The sequence below is a fragment of the Emys orbicularis genome, chromosome 6 (assembly GCF_028017835.1).
Source record: "Emys orbicularis isolate rEmyOrb1 chromosome 6, rEmyOrb1.hap1, whole genome shotgun sequence".
Lineage (NCBI taxonomy): Eukaryota > Metazoa > Chordata > Testudines > Emydidae > Emys > Emys orbicularis.
The window spans coordinates 127,898,842-127,913,337 of NC_088688.1; the positions used below are offsets into that span (position 1 = coordinate 127,898,842).

General features: G+C 47.1%; 1 protein-coding gene across 1 annotated transcript in view; it reads right to left on the minus strand.

The window, feature by feature from the left end:
- The window catches only part of LOC135880504 (protein regulator of cytokinesis 1-like), a 40,864-nt gene extending 32,236 nt beyond the window's left edge, over positions 1 to 8,628 (minus strand). Inside the window, exons 1-2 of the mRNA XM_065406818.1 lie at positions 8,606 to 8,628; positions 8,288 to 8,420 (exon numbers count right to left, since the gene is read on the minus strand). Of these exons, the coding sequence (XP_065262890.1) occupies positions 8,288 to 8,420; positions 8,606 to 8,628 (156 nt within the window). The remainder of the gene's footprint in view (positions 1 to 8,287; positions 8,421 to 8,605) is intronic.
- Between the last annotated feature and the right edge of the window lie 5,868 nt (positions 8,629 to 14,496).

A 14,496-nucleotide genomic window follows, 5' to 3' on the forward strand; every position in this document is an offset into this window, starting at 1 on the left:
TCTCTGATCTCTTATAGGAAAGTCAATTAAAATTTGGGATTTATCCTGTATGCAGGAGCCCTTAAATAATGAGTTAATGAAGTTTCAAAATTTTAGATGGAAATGTAAATGGTCACAACCTATTACAAGCAACTCTAAGGTTAGTACCTCATTTGAAAGGAGAGATTATTCAATAATTCTCAAATCCTTACTTAAATACAAACAGCGCTATTTTCTTCTGGGTACATTTGGTATTGGCTATTGAAGTGCATTATAAAAACAGAGTAAGCACTTTGGATCAAGGATGGTCTTTGCCATACAGTACCTAGCACAATGGGGTCCTGGTCCATGACTGCGGCTCCTGCAGTATAGATAATAAATTCCATATAAGCATCCTATTAGTAACTATGGTTACTAAGAAGGGTCTGATCTGGGTGAACAAACGTGGGCATCAACGTTTAGTTTTGTAGCCTGAACTTAAGTTACCATGAGTCACAAGGGAGAGGAGTTCACCAACTCAGCATGGATCCCTATCCCTCCCCATCATGATCATGCAAGATCACTGTGGTAGTTACTTAACATGCAGCTTTGGTATTCTTGACTGCAGGTGGTCTCTGCTTAGCTACACAAATGAGGTGTCAATACTCTCCAGCTGCCCCATCTCATTTTCTGATCATTTGGCACAGAATCTGTAACTCTGCTACCCCTATTCCAGTCTCTCAGAAAGGCTGTTGTAGCAGTGAACTCCTATCATAGTAAAGACCAAAACCTTCCTCCTATGTGGATGGAGAGCAGGTGATTAACACGCATTCAGGAAACTTATATGTATTATTTTTCTTCTGGGAGCATCTATAAGACATCATATTGCCGATATGTTAGCTAGCAAGACAGAGCTACTCTTAGTATCTCTGCTTGATCACTATACAGCCCCTGCTCCCTCTTCCTACTACTCCTGAGGGCATTCTGTGCCAAAAAAATAAAAATTCTGTACACAGTATTTTAAAATTCTGCAAATTTTATTTGTCAAATAAATGTGAGGCTCCAGCATGGCAGTGAGGAGCACAGGCCACTGGCTGCACAGGTGAGAGATCACTGTGCAGGTTCCCCCAGGACACGGACTCAGCGATGAGGCTGCACCCAACCCTGACACAGTGCAAGGACCGAGCCTGGCCCAGAAACACCCCAGGGCCTTGCCCCTCTGTGCCAGGTGCACCAGGTGTGGGCAAGCAGGTTCAGCAAGGCAGGATCCAAGTGTGGAGGGGCTTAGTGTGGGGGGATCCAGGTGTGGGTTGAGAGGGTTCTGTGTGGGGCAATCTGGGTGTGGGTGGCTCAGTGTGAGATCCAGGTGCGGGGGGGGGGGAGAAGAGGAGAAGGGGGAGATCCAGATGCACAGGGGCTTGTTGGGGGGGGATCTGGGTGCAACAGTAATGGACTCTGCAGGGGGTCCGGGTGAAGGTAGTTGGTGCTCAGCCAAAGAGGTGTCGGGGGGGGGCAGGGATAGAGCTCGGCAGGGGGGTCTGGGTGTGGGGAGCTCAGTGGTGGGGTCCAGATGCTGGGGGAGTGGGGCAAGGATCAGGTGCAGCTGGTTGGGGCTCAGTAGGGTGGGGATCCATGTGTAGGTGGCTCAGGGTGGTCCAGGTGCAGGGGGAGTGGGGCTTATCGGGTGGGGTCTGGGTATAAGGGGAATCTGGTTGCACAGAGGTTGGGTGGATGGGGGAAGCAGCTCCCTGTACAGCGATCCCTCCCCCTGCACCTGAGGAGCGATGGGTGCAGGAAGCACAGGGGGCTGGGGGGTGAGAGAGAGTTTGCAGAGCTTCCTAAAGCCAGGGGAGAAATCTGGGAGTGGGTATGATAGCCCCAGAAGATGTGAAGGGGAAGTCCCATCCTCCCCAGCCCAACCAGAACTAGCAGCTGAGCCCAGCGCAGGGTAGGAGCCACTCGCCAGGTCTTCCCCAGTCCCGCCCCTTGCCTCACATTGATTTACCTCTCTGCCGGCTGCCCTGGGCACCTAAAATATACTGCTGGGGAGGGTCACATGACCGCTCTTGTGGCTTCCTTTTGCTTCCCCATCAGAAAGTATTATTCTGCAGGGAAGCAAAGAAATCTGTGGGGGACATAAATTCTAAGCATGCGCAGTGGCACAGAATCCCCCCAGGAGTCTCATATTTAGCCTCTAGGTACCCACGTAAGCAACCCAACAACACTGAACAAGTGAAATCATGAAGAAGCACACAAATGTTTAGTATATCTGGCACATAAATACCTTGCCATGCCAGCTACAACAGTGCCATGCAAACACCTGTTCTCACTTTCAGGTAACATTGTAAATAAGAAGTGGGCAGCATTATCTCCTGTAATTGTAAACAAACTTGTTTGTCTCAGCGATTGGCTGAACAAGAAGTAGGACTAAGTGGACTTGTAGGCTCTGAAGTTTTATATTGTTTTGGAGTGCAGTTATGTAAAAAAAATAATTCTACATTTGTAAGTTGCACTTTCATGATTAAGCGATTGCACTACAGTACATGTAGGAGGAGCTGAAAAATACTATTTTGTTCATCTTTTACAGTGCAAATATTTGTAATAAAAATAGTATAAAGTGAACAACACTGTATTCTGTGTTGTGATTGAAATCATTTAAAAATGTAGGAAAAACATACAAAATATTTCTAATCATTTAATGGGTATTCTATTATTGTTTAACAGTGCAATTAAAACTGATTAATCATGACTTTTGTAATCTAGTTAATTTGTTTTGCATTAATCACTTGCATTAATTCCAATTGGCAGCCCTAATCAGAATCCATTTATATAATGGGATACTTGAGCACTCTTAGCAGTTCCTCGTTCGTGGTAGCACATGCTACTATTCCAAGCTTCTCAGATTCAATTTCTGTTTGTGTATTAGTGAAAGGAAGCTACTTGAAATATAACTCTGCTCTAAAAAAGTAACCCCAAGAAAAATCAGATAAAACAGTATGGTGAGCATGAAAGAAGGTGTTTTAGCTTGGATATTTTCTAAATAGTAGAATACAGAGCAACATTTTATGCAGTTTGAGAGAAGCAGTAGAGATCTTTAATTCACATGAAAATGAGGAACATGACCGTTTTTAAGAGACTCTTCTTAGTTACTGATCCTTGCAGCACGTTTTCACTCCTGCCTCCATACACCTAGACACTAGTTGCAAAGTTCAATATTAATTGTTGCGAGGAAAACAAAAAACTGCATGCCTGATGTTCCAGCATTTATGTGACTCATGTATAATCCTTCCAGTTTTGAGTACCACTTCACAAACTCCACAATCTATGTATTTCAGTGTATACATATGTTTATATATGCTTAACTTCAGTAAACCCCACCCCCAAAGCTTATCGGAGGTATGGTATTTTTGTCTTCCATGAACTGTAAGATTGTGACCCAACAGGTCTGTTCTGTCTCCATCATCAATGGAATTATAAGTCAAATCAATAATGCAGAGAATAAGATCAACTACCAATAGCATGAGCCTTCTCTCCAATACAGGATCCTAATAAGTTTCACTACTACTTTTCAGAAGTTGAGGGACAATGCTGCAGGATCATCTTGCCTGAAAGAAGAGCAACATGAAAGCAGACACCCAATGGAACGTTTGAATGTAAAAGATTTGGAGCAAGTTTAGTGTTCTCCTGCTTAACTAGAAGGCAGTCATTTTAATTCACTTTTTTTTTTAAAAAAAAGAAAAACTAATGGATATCTATATACACACACGCCTCTCCTTCTACACTGCCCATATGTTCCAAACTAGTTTGTCCCTTCCCTCCACTATACCCATTACATAGTTGCTCCATATCTGAAGACTAATTGCATCCCAGACAGGGAGACAGTGGCCTCGAGACATCTCTACAGCTTACAAATAGAGAAAGGGAAAACTTTAGGCTTAAACTCATCTCCTCAGCTTGCAGGATTGCAAGAGCTATTTACTTCAGCCTGGTCCAGTACCTAACTTCAGACTATCAATTAAACTGATATCCAGTGGGCTTCTAAGTGAGATACAACCCTCCATCCTGGCTACCAATAGACTGGATAAAATGTCAGTCTAGTCAGATGAGCTCAGAGAAAGTCATGAGGCATTTGCTCAGATTATTCTAATCTATGGGGACACAATATAGCTACAACCTGGCAGAACTTCTGCACTCGAACAGTACAGTATTTTAAAAGGGTACTAATTATTGTTACAAAATTATATCAAAGCCAATAGGACGAGGCACTTAAATTACAGGTGTTGAAGTCACACACTGACCTTCAGCATTTTCTGGTCCTCAAGCTTTACCATCTGTTCTGTGGCTAATCTGTTCAGACACACTTAGCTAAGAAAATCATCAATATTAATTGCATGTTTAAGTCAGAGGTATATAGGCATCCATTGCTTTTTATGAAGGGCTCTCTTAATCTAATCATTAGTGACCTACCCTTCAATTCTAATCCTTCCCAATCTCTTTGAGCTCTTTAAGTCTAGCCAGCAATATCTGGTTTGTTTGCTTTAACAGAACAACTGGATGGTTTGTCAAGTATTGTGAACATTCACTTGGTTTACAAGTAGCTCCCAAATGGAAATAAACTGTTTCAGTCTATGGGTCCTTTACTTTAGTATGCATGTAATCTTACAAGTCAAAACTGCCTGCTATTGTGCTTCAGGGTAGCTTTGGCACAAGACAGCCTCAGTAATTGTACATGCTACCAATTCCCTAAGATACCTACATCCAATTTACGAGCCCCAGTTCTCAAATGGCATGATCCTGGTCTACTTGGTCCATGGTTGACTCAAAATAGAAGCTACTGCAACAATCTTGTTACTTATTTAAACTTGTTTGCAAGCCTGTGGTCTGTAAGATTTAATCACTTTTCCTAAGTGCCTCTCTAGTTCTTGCACAGGTCTAAATCTTTCATTTGTGCTGTATTTTTAATAAATTTTAAAGGCCAATGCCTCTAAGCTCAGGACATGACTAGTCTTCAAGTAATAAGCCCGTATGAACCAAATCTTGCACCAAGATTTTACCTAAATTAAGAAACTGAGTAAAGAAAACTGTACATCTGTGTAGTTCAAACTAGTTAGCCTGGACAAATTTTTTGTTGACCTAAGTGTCATCATGATCAGAAGAAACAGTAAAAATGATCACTACCCAATCAGCAAAGCAGCTCCCTATGTGTATTTAGATTCAATGTACTGACCACCAATTAATTTATTGCTCCTTCCATCACTGCAGAGCTAGTATACTTACGTAGATGTAGTGAATTCCATGGTACAGAGCTGGCTGAATCCCCATAGGGGACAATCTGTTGTAACTGGACCCAACCCTTGGATCCCACGTTTCTGAAGCTGAGTCTAAGTGTGTGGAAGCTGCCATTTCCATCTCTAGCCTCTAGGGTACTTCCGGGTGCAGATCTGTCAGGGCCACTTCCTTGGGCTGTAGGACTCCACAGTCCAACTCCCCTAGCTCCTAAGACCCCTAGCCCATTTTTGATTTGGCACCTGTTGCACTACTTCATACATTTAGAATGGCCATCCATATGGGGTATACCAAGCTTACATTCCCTTTCCAACCAACAACTTCTAAGGTTTCATTCTGGAAAGCTAGGATAACCATACAACATCAGTCTGTTTTGTAGTAAGCTTGGTGTCGGCTCAAAGCTCTATACTAATGTGAGGAGGCAGAAACTTAGGTGCTTTGTACAATTCAGTTTTAGCGCATCACTAACTACCATGTACAAGAGTGTAGGAATGAAGGAAAATGTGTGCTTTGTAGTTTAAGTAAAACAAAAGTCAGTTAGCCATTGTGGGAAGTCTGTAAGGAAAAATATGTAACTGGCAAGATAAGTTGTAAAAATGCCGAACTCAATGTAGCTCATAAGAGAAAAGAAGTTTCTAGTTATCAGAGCTGATTCTAATAGACAAAGAAAAGTTGATCCCTGACACACCAATGCTATCTTGAAGAAAAGGGCTCAGTCATAACTCTTGTCTATGCCAAGCAGAAGCGTTCCCAACCCAAAACTGGGTTTTAGCTGAAGTCAGGAATTGGCAATCACTTGTTTGTTAAAGGGTATAAAAAGGTCAACTCTTGGGGGTTCATTACTAATATCTGCCTGACCAAGTTAGAGTAAACTAACATAGGTCTAGTATCAGGGGGTAGCCGTGTTAGTCTGTATCTACAACAAGGAGTCTGGTGGCACCTTAAAGACTAACAGATTTATTTGGGCATAAGCTTTCGTGGGTAAAAACCTCACTTCTTCAGATGCAGAAGTGAGGTTTTTAACCCACGAAAGCTTATGCCCAAATAAATCTGTTAGTCTTTAAGGTGCCACCAGACTCCTTGTTGTTAACATAGGTCTAAGCACCCCTGGATTTAGTCCATTTGTGTCTTAATTAAATGCTTATGAACATCTGTTACTGGTTGGATGTAGTAATTGCTTGTTATGTAGGCTTTTTAGACATGTTTAGAGCAATTGCATAAATATAATTTGGTCTTTGGATTTAATAAAGGAATTCATGATCAAATTGGTGTCATGGTGGTATCCTGTACCAATAATTATTCCAACAAAAAAGTATAGTTTTAAAGATATCTGGAAGTTACTGTTCTAACCCTGTTCACAGTTGCTCAGCCTTCCAAAGCCTTTATCTTTCAATCTGAAGTTTTTCATGCATAGTCTGAACAAAACTTTTCCAGGCACAATACACGAGAAAAAACTTTTACCAACTTAAGTGTTGAAATGGCCAAGTAGAGTTGAAATTCTGCATAGAGTAGAGTGATTTTGAGTGTGCTGATAAAGATTTGTTTTATTTGACCAAGTTGCAACCCATTTAAAATTACTCTGTGCATGCACAGCTAAGGCGGCCAAACAGGACATGCATGTGACAAATCATAGAAGATTAGGGTTGGAAGAGACCTCAGGAGGTCACCTATTCCAACCCCCTGCTCAAAGCAGGACCAACCCCAACTAAATCATCCTAGCCAGGGCTTTGTCAAACCAGACCTTAAAAAGCTCTAAGGATGGAGATTCCACCACCTCCCTAGGTAACCCATTCCAGTGCTTCACCACCATCCTAGTGAAATAGTTTTTCCGAATATCCAACCTAGACCTCCCCCACTGCAACTTGAGACCATTGCTCCTTGTTCTGTCAAATCTTCCTGTGCTGTGAGAATTTGAGAGAAAATATTCCTAATGGGAGAGTCCTGTCTCATTGATTGTTTATTTTCTAAGGCAAGAGCTGCAGGGCTAGTGAGGTTTGGAGAGGGGTGAGGAGAGAGAAGGATCTAATATGGTAAGAAGTGGCCTTGCAAGGTGTGTAGGACACAGTGCTCTGCTTCTATCTAGCAGAACAGAAATTCTAGAATGCAAAACTTTATTTTCAAAAGAGTTCATCTAAAAACTACATTGGAAATATCCCAGTTGCAAAATGAAGCACTCAAAGGTGTGAAAATGGTATTTATATGGCCCTCGTTACTGTAGTATTTATAACCTTCTTCTCACAGGACCACTAGGAGATAAGGAAGTACTGTTATATCCATGTCAATGACACAAAAGCCCTTAGGGGAAACGTACAGGTCACACAAGAAGTCTGTAACAGAACAGGGAATTAAACCCAAACCTCCCAGGTGGGATGCTAGGGACTTACCCTTCCACTGCTGCCTCCGCACAGGGGGTTGGGAGTTGAGGCTACATACAAAGCTGCAGCTCTGGCATTCTCTGGCTTGCGTGCTGGACAGATCAGGGTGGGCAGGAGTTCCCAGGAAAGTGCATCCAGCAGCAGGTGGGCACCACTGCTTAAAGTGGGCCAGGTTGCAAACCAGGAAATAATATTTTTGAGAAGGGAGATAGGTCACTGACAGGCACATGATTTTAGTGCCAGCTGGGAGAAACCCCGCTCTGTATGGCTGCTTTCCCCACTTGCCCACCTCCTGGAGAAGAGAAGACGGGTAGGGCTGGTGCAGGAAGGAGGCAGAGCCCCTCAGTATGGGACCCTCATTCTCACAGGAAGCAAGAGAAAGAGCCCAGCAACTCAGCTCCTGCTCTTCCCCCACCCCATTGTGAGCACTGGGTCTGTTCCTCTGCGACAGCCCGTCGGGGAAGGAGGAGGAGGAGGAGAGGGGACCCAGCTGCAGCCCCCACAAGCAGTGAAGAACCCCAGGAGGAGGCAACAGGGGTGAGGCTGAGCAGAGCCCCTGGAGGAGGAAACGAGGAGGGAGCAGGATTGTTGCTGAGCAGGGGAAATGGGCAGGGGTGAGGACCCCCCCCCCCCCCCACACACACACACTCACACCCCCCCCGCCTCACCTCGATGTGCTGCTTGACGGCCTGCATGCGCTCCAGCTGCATCTCCTCCTTGATGCCGATCTGGTGCCAGATGTCCAGCAGCTTCCCCAGGGCGTGGTTGACGCTGCTCACCAGGGAGGAGGCCAGGACCTCGCTGAGGAGAAACACCTCGTCAGGCCGGGAGCGCAGCGTCCGGCTGGAGAAGGGGGGCCGGGGTACGGAGGGAGACACGGGGGTCCCCCCAGTACGGACGGGGGGGGCTGAGCAGGAGGCCCGGGGAGCGGTTGTCACCCAGGACAGGCAGCCCCGCCCCCCCTTCCCGGGGGTCCCCTCACTCACCTCTTGCGCGGGGTCCTCGGCATCCTCGCGGCGCTGAGGGGGGGGGGGGTCTCGGCCTCTCGGGCGCGCGGCTGAAGCGGCTCTCTCCCGGCTAACGAACCTAACGGCAGCCCCTGGGATTCAAACCGGCCGCACAACACAGAACCGCGCCTGGATTGGCCCAACACCCAGCCACTCCCAGCTCGTCTCTTGTGGAAATCCTCCCCCCACCCTCCGGGACGCAGCGTGTGACGTACAGAGCGGTGCCCGGATGGAAGTCGCCGTTCTATTTTGGCCACGCCCACCATCTATCACACTGGGGAGCAGTCATGACGTCAGGAAGGAAGGCGAGGCGCTAGGGGCAGGGACCAATGGGAATCGAGATCCCTTGTTTTCCTTCTCGAAAAGAACCACGCGGAGGTGGGGTCGTGGGTAGAAGGTCATGTGACTAGGGAGCCGGGGGGGGGGGGAAGTGGGGTAGGAAATCTCCGAGGCACTGCGGGGTTATTTAGGGTCCCTGGGGAGTACAGTAGGTGTCTATAGGGGATATGGGGTCTCTAGGGAGTATAGTGGGTGTCTGTAGGGGATATGGGGTCTCTGGGGAGTACAGTAGGTGTCTATAGGGGATATGGGGTCTCTGGGGAGTATAGTGGGTGTCTATAGGGGATATGGGGTCTCTGGGGAGTATAGTGGGTGTATGTAGGGGATATGGGGTCTCTGGGTGGGGTCTCTGGGGAGTACAGTAGCTGTTTGTAGTATGCAGGGAGGGATAGCTCAGTGGTTTGAGCATTAGCCTGCTAAACCCAGGGTTATGAGTTCAATCCTTGAGGGGGCCACTTAGTGATCTGGGGCAAAATCAGTACTTGGTCCTGCTAGTGAAGGCAGGGGGCTGGACTCCATGACCTTTCAAGGTCCCTTCCAGTTCTAGGAGATGGGATATCTCCATTAATTTAGGGTCTGGGGGGCATGTACAGGTGATAGGGCGCCTGGGAGCATAATGAGTGTGTATAGGGTCTCTAGTGGGCTTGTGGGGGTTATAGGGTTTCTGGGGGGCATAGTGGGTGTAAGTAGGGGTATACATTCTCACTGGGGATGCAATACAGACCATACAGGGGAGAATGCCTGTGTGGGGTAGATTGGGGTGTTTGTAGAGGGGAGTGTAGGGAAGGGAGTTCTATGTGAAGATGTGTACAATGATGTAAACACACCTGGAGTTCCCCTCAAAGCCATTTAACTGCCCATCTGACCCTTCAGCAAGTATTCATATATAGCATCTGTCCCAAAATGCTGTCCTGTTTGTTGGGGTAGGAGACATTGCTCAGGAGGGTGAGAAATCCACACCACTGAGTGGCGTAGTTTAGCCAACCTAAGTCCCCGTCTAGACAGTGCTAGCTCTCTTGAAGAATTCTTTGGTCTAACTAGCTGCTGTCTCTTGGGAAAGTGGATTACCTATGCCAACAGGAGAATCTCTCCTGTCAGCATAGATAGTATCTATACTGAAGCCCTACAGCTGTAGTGTTTTAGGTGAAGATAAGCCCTCAGGAATAGTGGATAAAGGTTTCCTCTTTAATAACCAGGGAAACCTGTGATGTGCATGCCTGGCCTTTGCAACCTGGGAACTCCCATTGTTTGCCCAATGCCTGCTTCTCATGTACAAGGTGTTACACCACGAAGCTCAACACACTGGCATTGCCGTCCTACCAGGGCACTACAGTGTTGCTTGAGTGACTCCATTCTTTCCTTTCTGACAAAAGCCAGAGAGTAGTACTGGGCAATTGACTATCTCCCCTGAAAGCTCTTTCATGCAGTCTGTAAGGCCTGGTCTACACTACAAAATTAAGTCGACTCAGTTAGGTTGACGTACAGCCACCACAGTAATTACTATGGTTTTTCATGTCCACATTATGCCCCCTCTGTTGGCAGTGCGCATCCTCACCAGAAGTGCTTCTACCAATTTAACTGACAGTATAGGGCATTGTGGGGCACTGACCGCTCCCATGGGCTCCGGCTAGGGTGACCAGATGTCCCTATTTTATAGGGACAGTCCTGAAATTTGGGGCTTTTTCTCATATAGGCGCCTATTACCCCCCACCCCCGTCCCGATTTTTCACACTTGATGTCTGGTCACCCTAGCTCCGGCAGTCAGCCCTGCATAGGGCTGAGAGCTCAGGCAGTCAGCCCTGGGTCAGTGGGGCTGCGGTGGTGAGCCCTGCGCAGGGCTCATAGCTCAGGCTCTCAAAGGCAGCAACAGGCCATGTAAGTTACGCATTGTCTACACCAGCAGTTCTCAACCCGTGGCCACATGTGGCCCAATTAGCACCCAGCTGCTCTGGTCTGGCAGAGGGCAGGGCTGCCTGAGGGGGAGACAGCATCTGGCAGCCTGTAAGAGCGCTTCTGCCAGCCTGGGGCTGGTGAGTGCCATAGGAGGGCAGGGTGCGGGAGAGTGGGTCTCGGGCAAGTTGGGGGGGAGGGGGGCTCTGTGAACTAGAGGTTTGCAGGGGTGCTGCAGCACCCCCAGGTTTTAGGTGAGGCTCCACCCCAGCCCTGCGCCTTGCGCTCTGCACCTAGCCAGGTGCTGGAGGTTCTGGCTGCCTGGCCTGGTGCAGCAGGATCCGGGTCCCGGCTGTCCAGCGGGTCCAGCGGCGGGGTACAGCTGTCGGCTGCCACCCGGCCCTGCACGGCAGGGTCCAGGTCCATCTGCTGCCCAGCGTGATCTGGGACGGGGCTGGCTGCTGCCTGGCCCCGCGTAGCAGTGAGGTCCAGGGTCTGGCTGCCAGCTGGCGCCTGGCCCCGCACAGCGGGGTCTCGGGGTCTGGGTGCTAGCTTCCGCCTGGCCCCACCTGGTCTACACAGACACTGTGTTGACTTAACTACATCAACCTAAGCGCTACGCCTCTCGTGGAGGTGGAGTTATTATGTCTGTGTAATGGGTGACTTGCATCAGCGGGAGCAATGGTGTAGTATGGACATTTACAGAGTTAGGTCAACATAAACTGCCTTACGTTGATCTAACGCTAGTGCAGACCAGTCCTAAATGTACATCCAGTTAAGTCATAATGTACTCCTGGCAGTAGCTGAATCTGCGAAGGACAGAGCTGTCAGAAGCCGACAGCAGGACTCACCCAAAAGGAGTGCTAAGCTACCCTTTGAGTGGTTATAAACCTAAACGGTTCTAGCTTTATCTCTCCGCGTGCTACAGCCCAAATGTAGAACAAACACCCCAAATGAGTAGAGAAAAAAGTACTGATGGAGCAAAACTGAAGTGCTGTGAGATTCCTTTTTAGTGTAAAAAACTCTACATTTTCAGTTTAATTATTCTTTATTTCTACTAAAAATAATTTTCAAACAATAGAAGTACAAACACACCAAGTATGTGTAGAATATAGGTAACTGGGATGTGACCAAAATGGGGATGTCTGGCAAGAAAGACTCAGGAGGGTAACTATTTTGTAAGTGACTGGTTTCAGAGTGGTAGCCGTGTTAGTCTGTATCAGCAAAAACAACGAGGAGCCCTTGTGGCACCTCATAAACTAACAAATTTATTTGGGCATAAGCCCAACAACAGACTTAAAAGTGGCAATTCTTCAACAACAACAAAACTTCAGAAACAGACTCCAACGAGAAACTGCAGAACTGGAATTAATTTTCAAACTGGACACCATCAAATTAGGCCTGAATAAAGACTGGGAGTGGATGGGTCACTACAAGAACTAAAAAAAAAAAAACAAAAACTAATTTCCCCCTACTGTTACTCACACCTTCTTGTTAACTGTTTGAAATGAGCCACCCTGCTTACATTGCCCTCATTACCACTACAAAAGTGATTTTTCATCCTGTTGATAATAGCCCACTTTAATTGAACTGTCTCAACCCCCCACTTAGTAAGGCAACTCCCATCTTTTCATGTACTGCTATATATATCTTCCTACTGTATTTTCCACTCCATGCATCTGATGAAGTGGGTTCTAGCCCACGAAAGCTTAGGCCCAAATAAATTTGTTAGTCTATAAGGTGCCACAAGGACTCCTCGTTGTTTTGTAAGTGTTAGTCCCTCACCTTAGGTAAGTTTATTTTTCAGACACCCCTACTGTAATAGGACAGGAAGGATGTAGAAAGGGGGAGGGGAGGGGGAAAACAAAGACAAAACCAGCAGAGATGATAAATACTGAAACAAAGTCAAGGAAATAGACGACACTGAGGAACTAAATGAAAAGAAGCAAAGTTAAAATGAAAAGTAAACTAAGCCGTAACAGACAGATTGAAAGAGAAAGCAAAAACTGGAAAACAAAAATGGACCCCCTCCCTCCAAAATGCAACAAAAGGAAGAAAAACCCCACATTTAAAGATGGGAGGGGGGAAGATATGGAAAGACAGATACACTGAAAAGAAAGACACTATATAAAATTGCTTCAAAGTATTAAAGGGAAAAGGTGTGGTTACAGCACACAGCCACTGCAGATTATGTGGGAGCAGAACACATCTTTATTTCTGCTTTGTGATGAAACCCGAATTCCTCTCTAACACATACTTTTACAGTATTGCCCCATTTTTACTTTGGGGACAATATTACGTGTTGTTTCATAACTAAAGTTTCTATTTAAGAATGTTTTCCTACCATACAAATCTATTATCCTGGAGCATTTGTAAAATACCTTTGCTTCTGCACCCTGAAATCCAGGGGGCTTCATAGGTAACACTGGATATACCTTACATAACATTTCACTTCCACTCACTGCCAAGAATTACAATTCAAGTTTTCATACCATTTTGAAATACTCAGTTTCCTCATCCCTCCGCCCAATTCTCGACCCTGTGGCACTTCTCCATCCTCCTGGTTCGAGGGAGCTGTTGCAAAGGTTTTCCCACGGGCCCCTGATAGCAGTGCTCCTTTGCAAGCTGTTCTTTCGAGTTCCCTTCTGAACTCGAGTGCCCATGGGCTACTGGGGTGTACTCCATCTGGGTTCCCTGCTTCTGGGTGAGCCAGCCACAGGAAAACACCTCTCTGCAAAATCGGATCCACAAGTAAAGCACAGAATTGCTATAATAATCCCCCCAGGATCTGGTTCCAAGCACCTTTCCAGCCCCACTGGCTTCCCCGCTTCTCCGCAGCTGTCTCCAGTCCCTGTTTCTTTCCTACGTGTGCAGGTCTGCCTTAACACGGCAGATTTGGAAAGCAGGAAGTAAGCCGGGGAAACCATGTGTGTAACACGAAGAGGGGGGTATGTCCAGGGCGCAGCTTTTGCTTTCGCTGGAGTCGCTAAAGGGAGAATCTCTCCCACCCCTGGACCGGGAGAGCGGCGGACTACAGAGCCCCCGTGCCCAGGCCCCGCGGAGCGGCAGCTGGGATGCCTGGCTGGGGGGACCCCTGTGGGACGAAGCCTGTTGGGGTGCCGGCTTCTCAGTGAGAGCTCCGAGCCTGGGCCGGCGCTAGTGTAATCCCGGTCCGTTTCCCCGGGCCCCATGGGGTCGGTTCGGAGCTGGGAGACCGGAGTAATAATCCTGCACCTGCTGCTCGGCGCGGGCTTGGGGTTTTACGTGCTACACGTGGATGTTTCGCAGTTTGAAAGGCCCCTGAAGCACTTCTGGAAAAGCACTGGCTTTTGGTAAGCGCCCTTTGCTTTCTGAACACACCCACATCCAACTCGAGAGCAAGCTTCCTCCTGAAGTTCCTGCCGCCTGGAGGAAAGCCAGGCTGCTCTGCCTTTACATATTGCATTGCTACCCCGCAGGGGGTAGTCCAGGAGGGAGGAGGGGTTTTTTCTTTATGGCCTAAACAGCCCCCGCAGATAAGCTAAACCGGGCTTGTAAATTGGAGAAGGCAGGTACCTAATTCAGATAGATTTTCAGGGTCTGTTTTGCAGACATCAAAGCATTATATCCTGTCCCCCCCCAGGCCCCACACTTAGCTACTG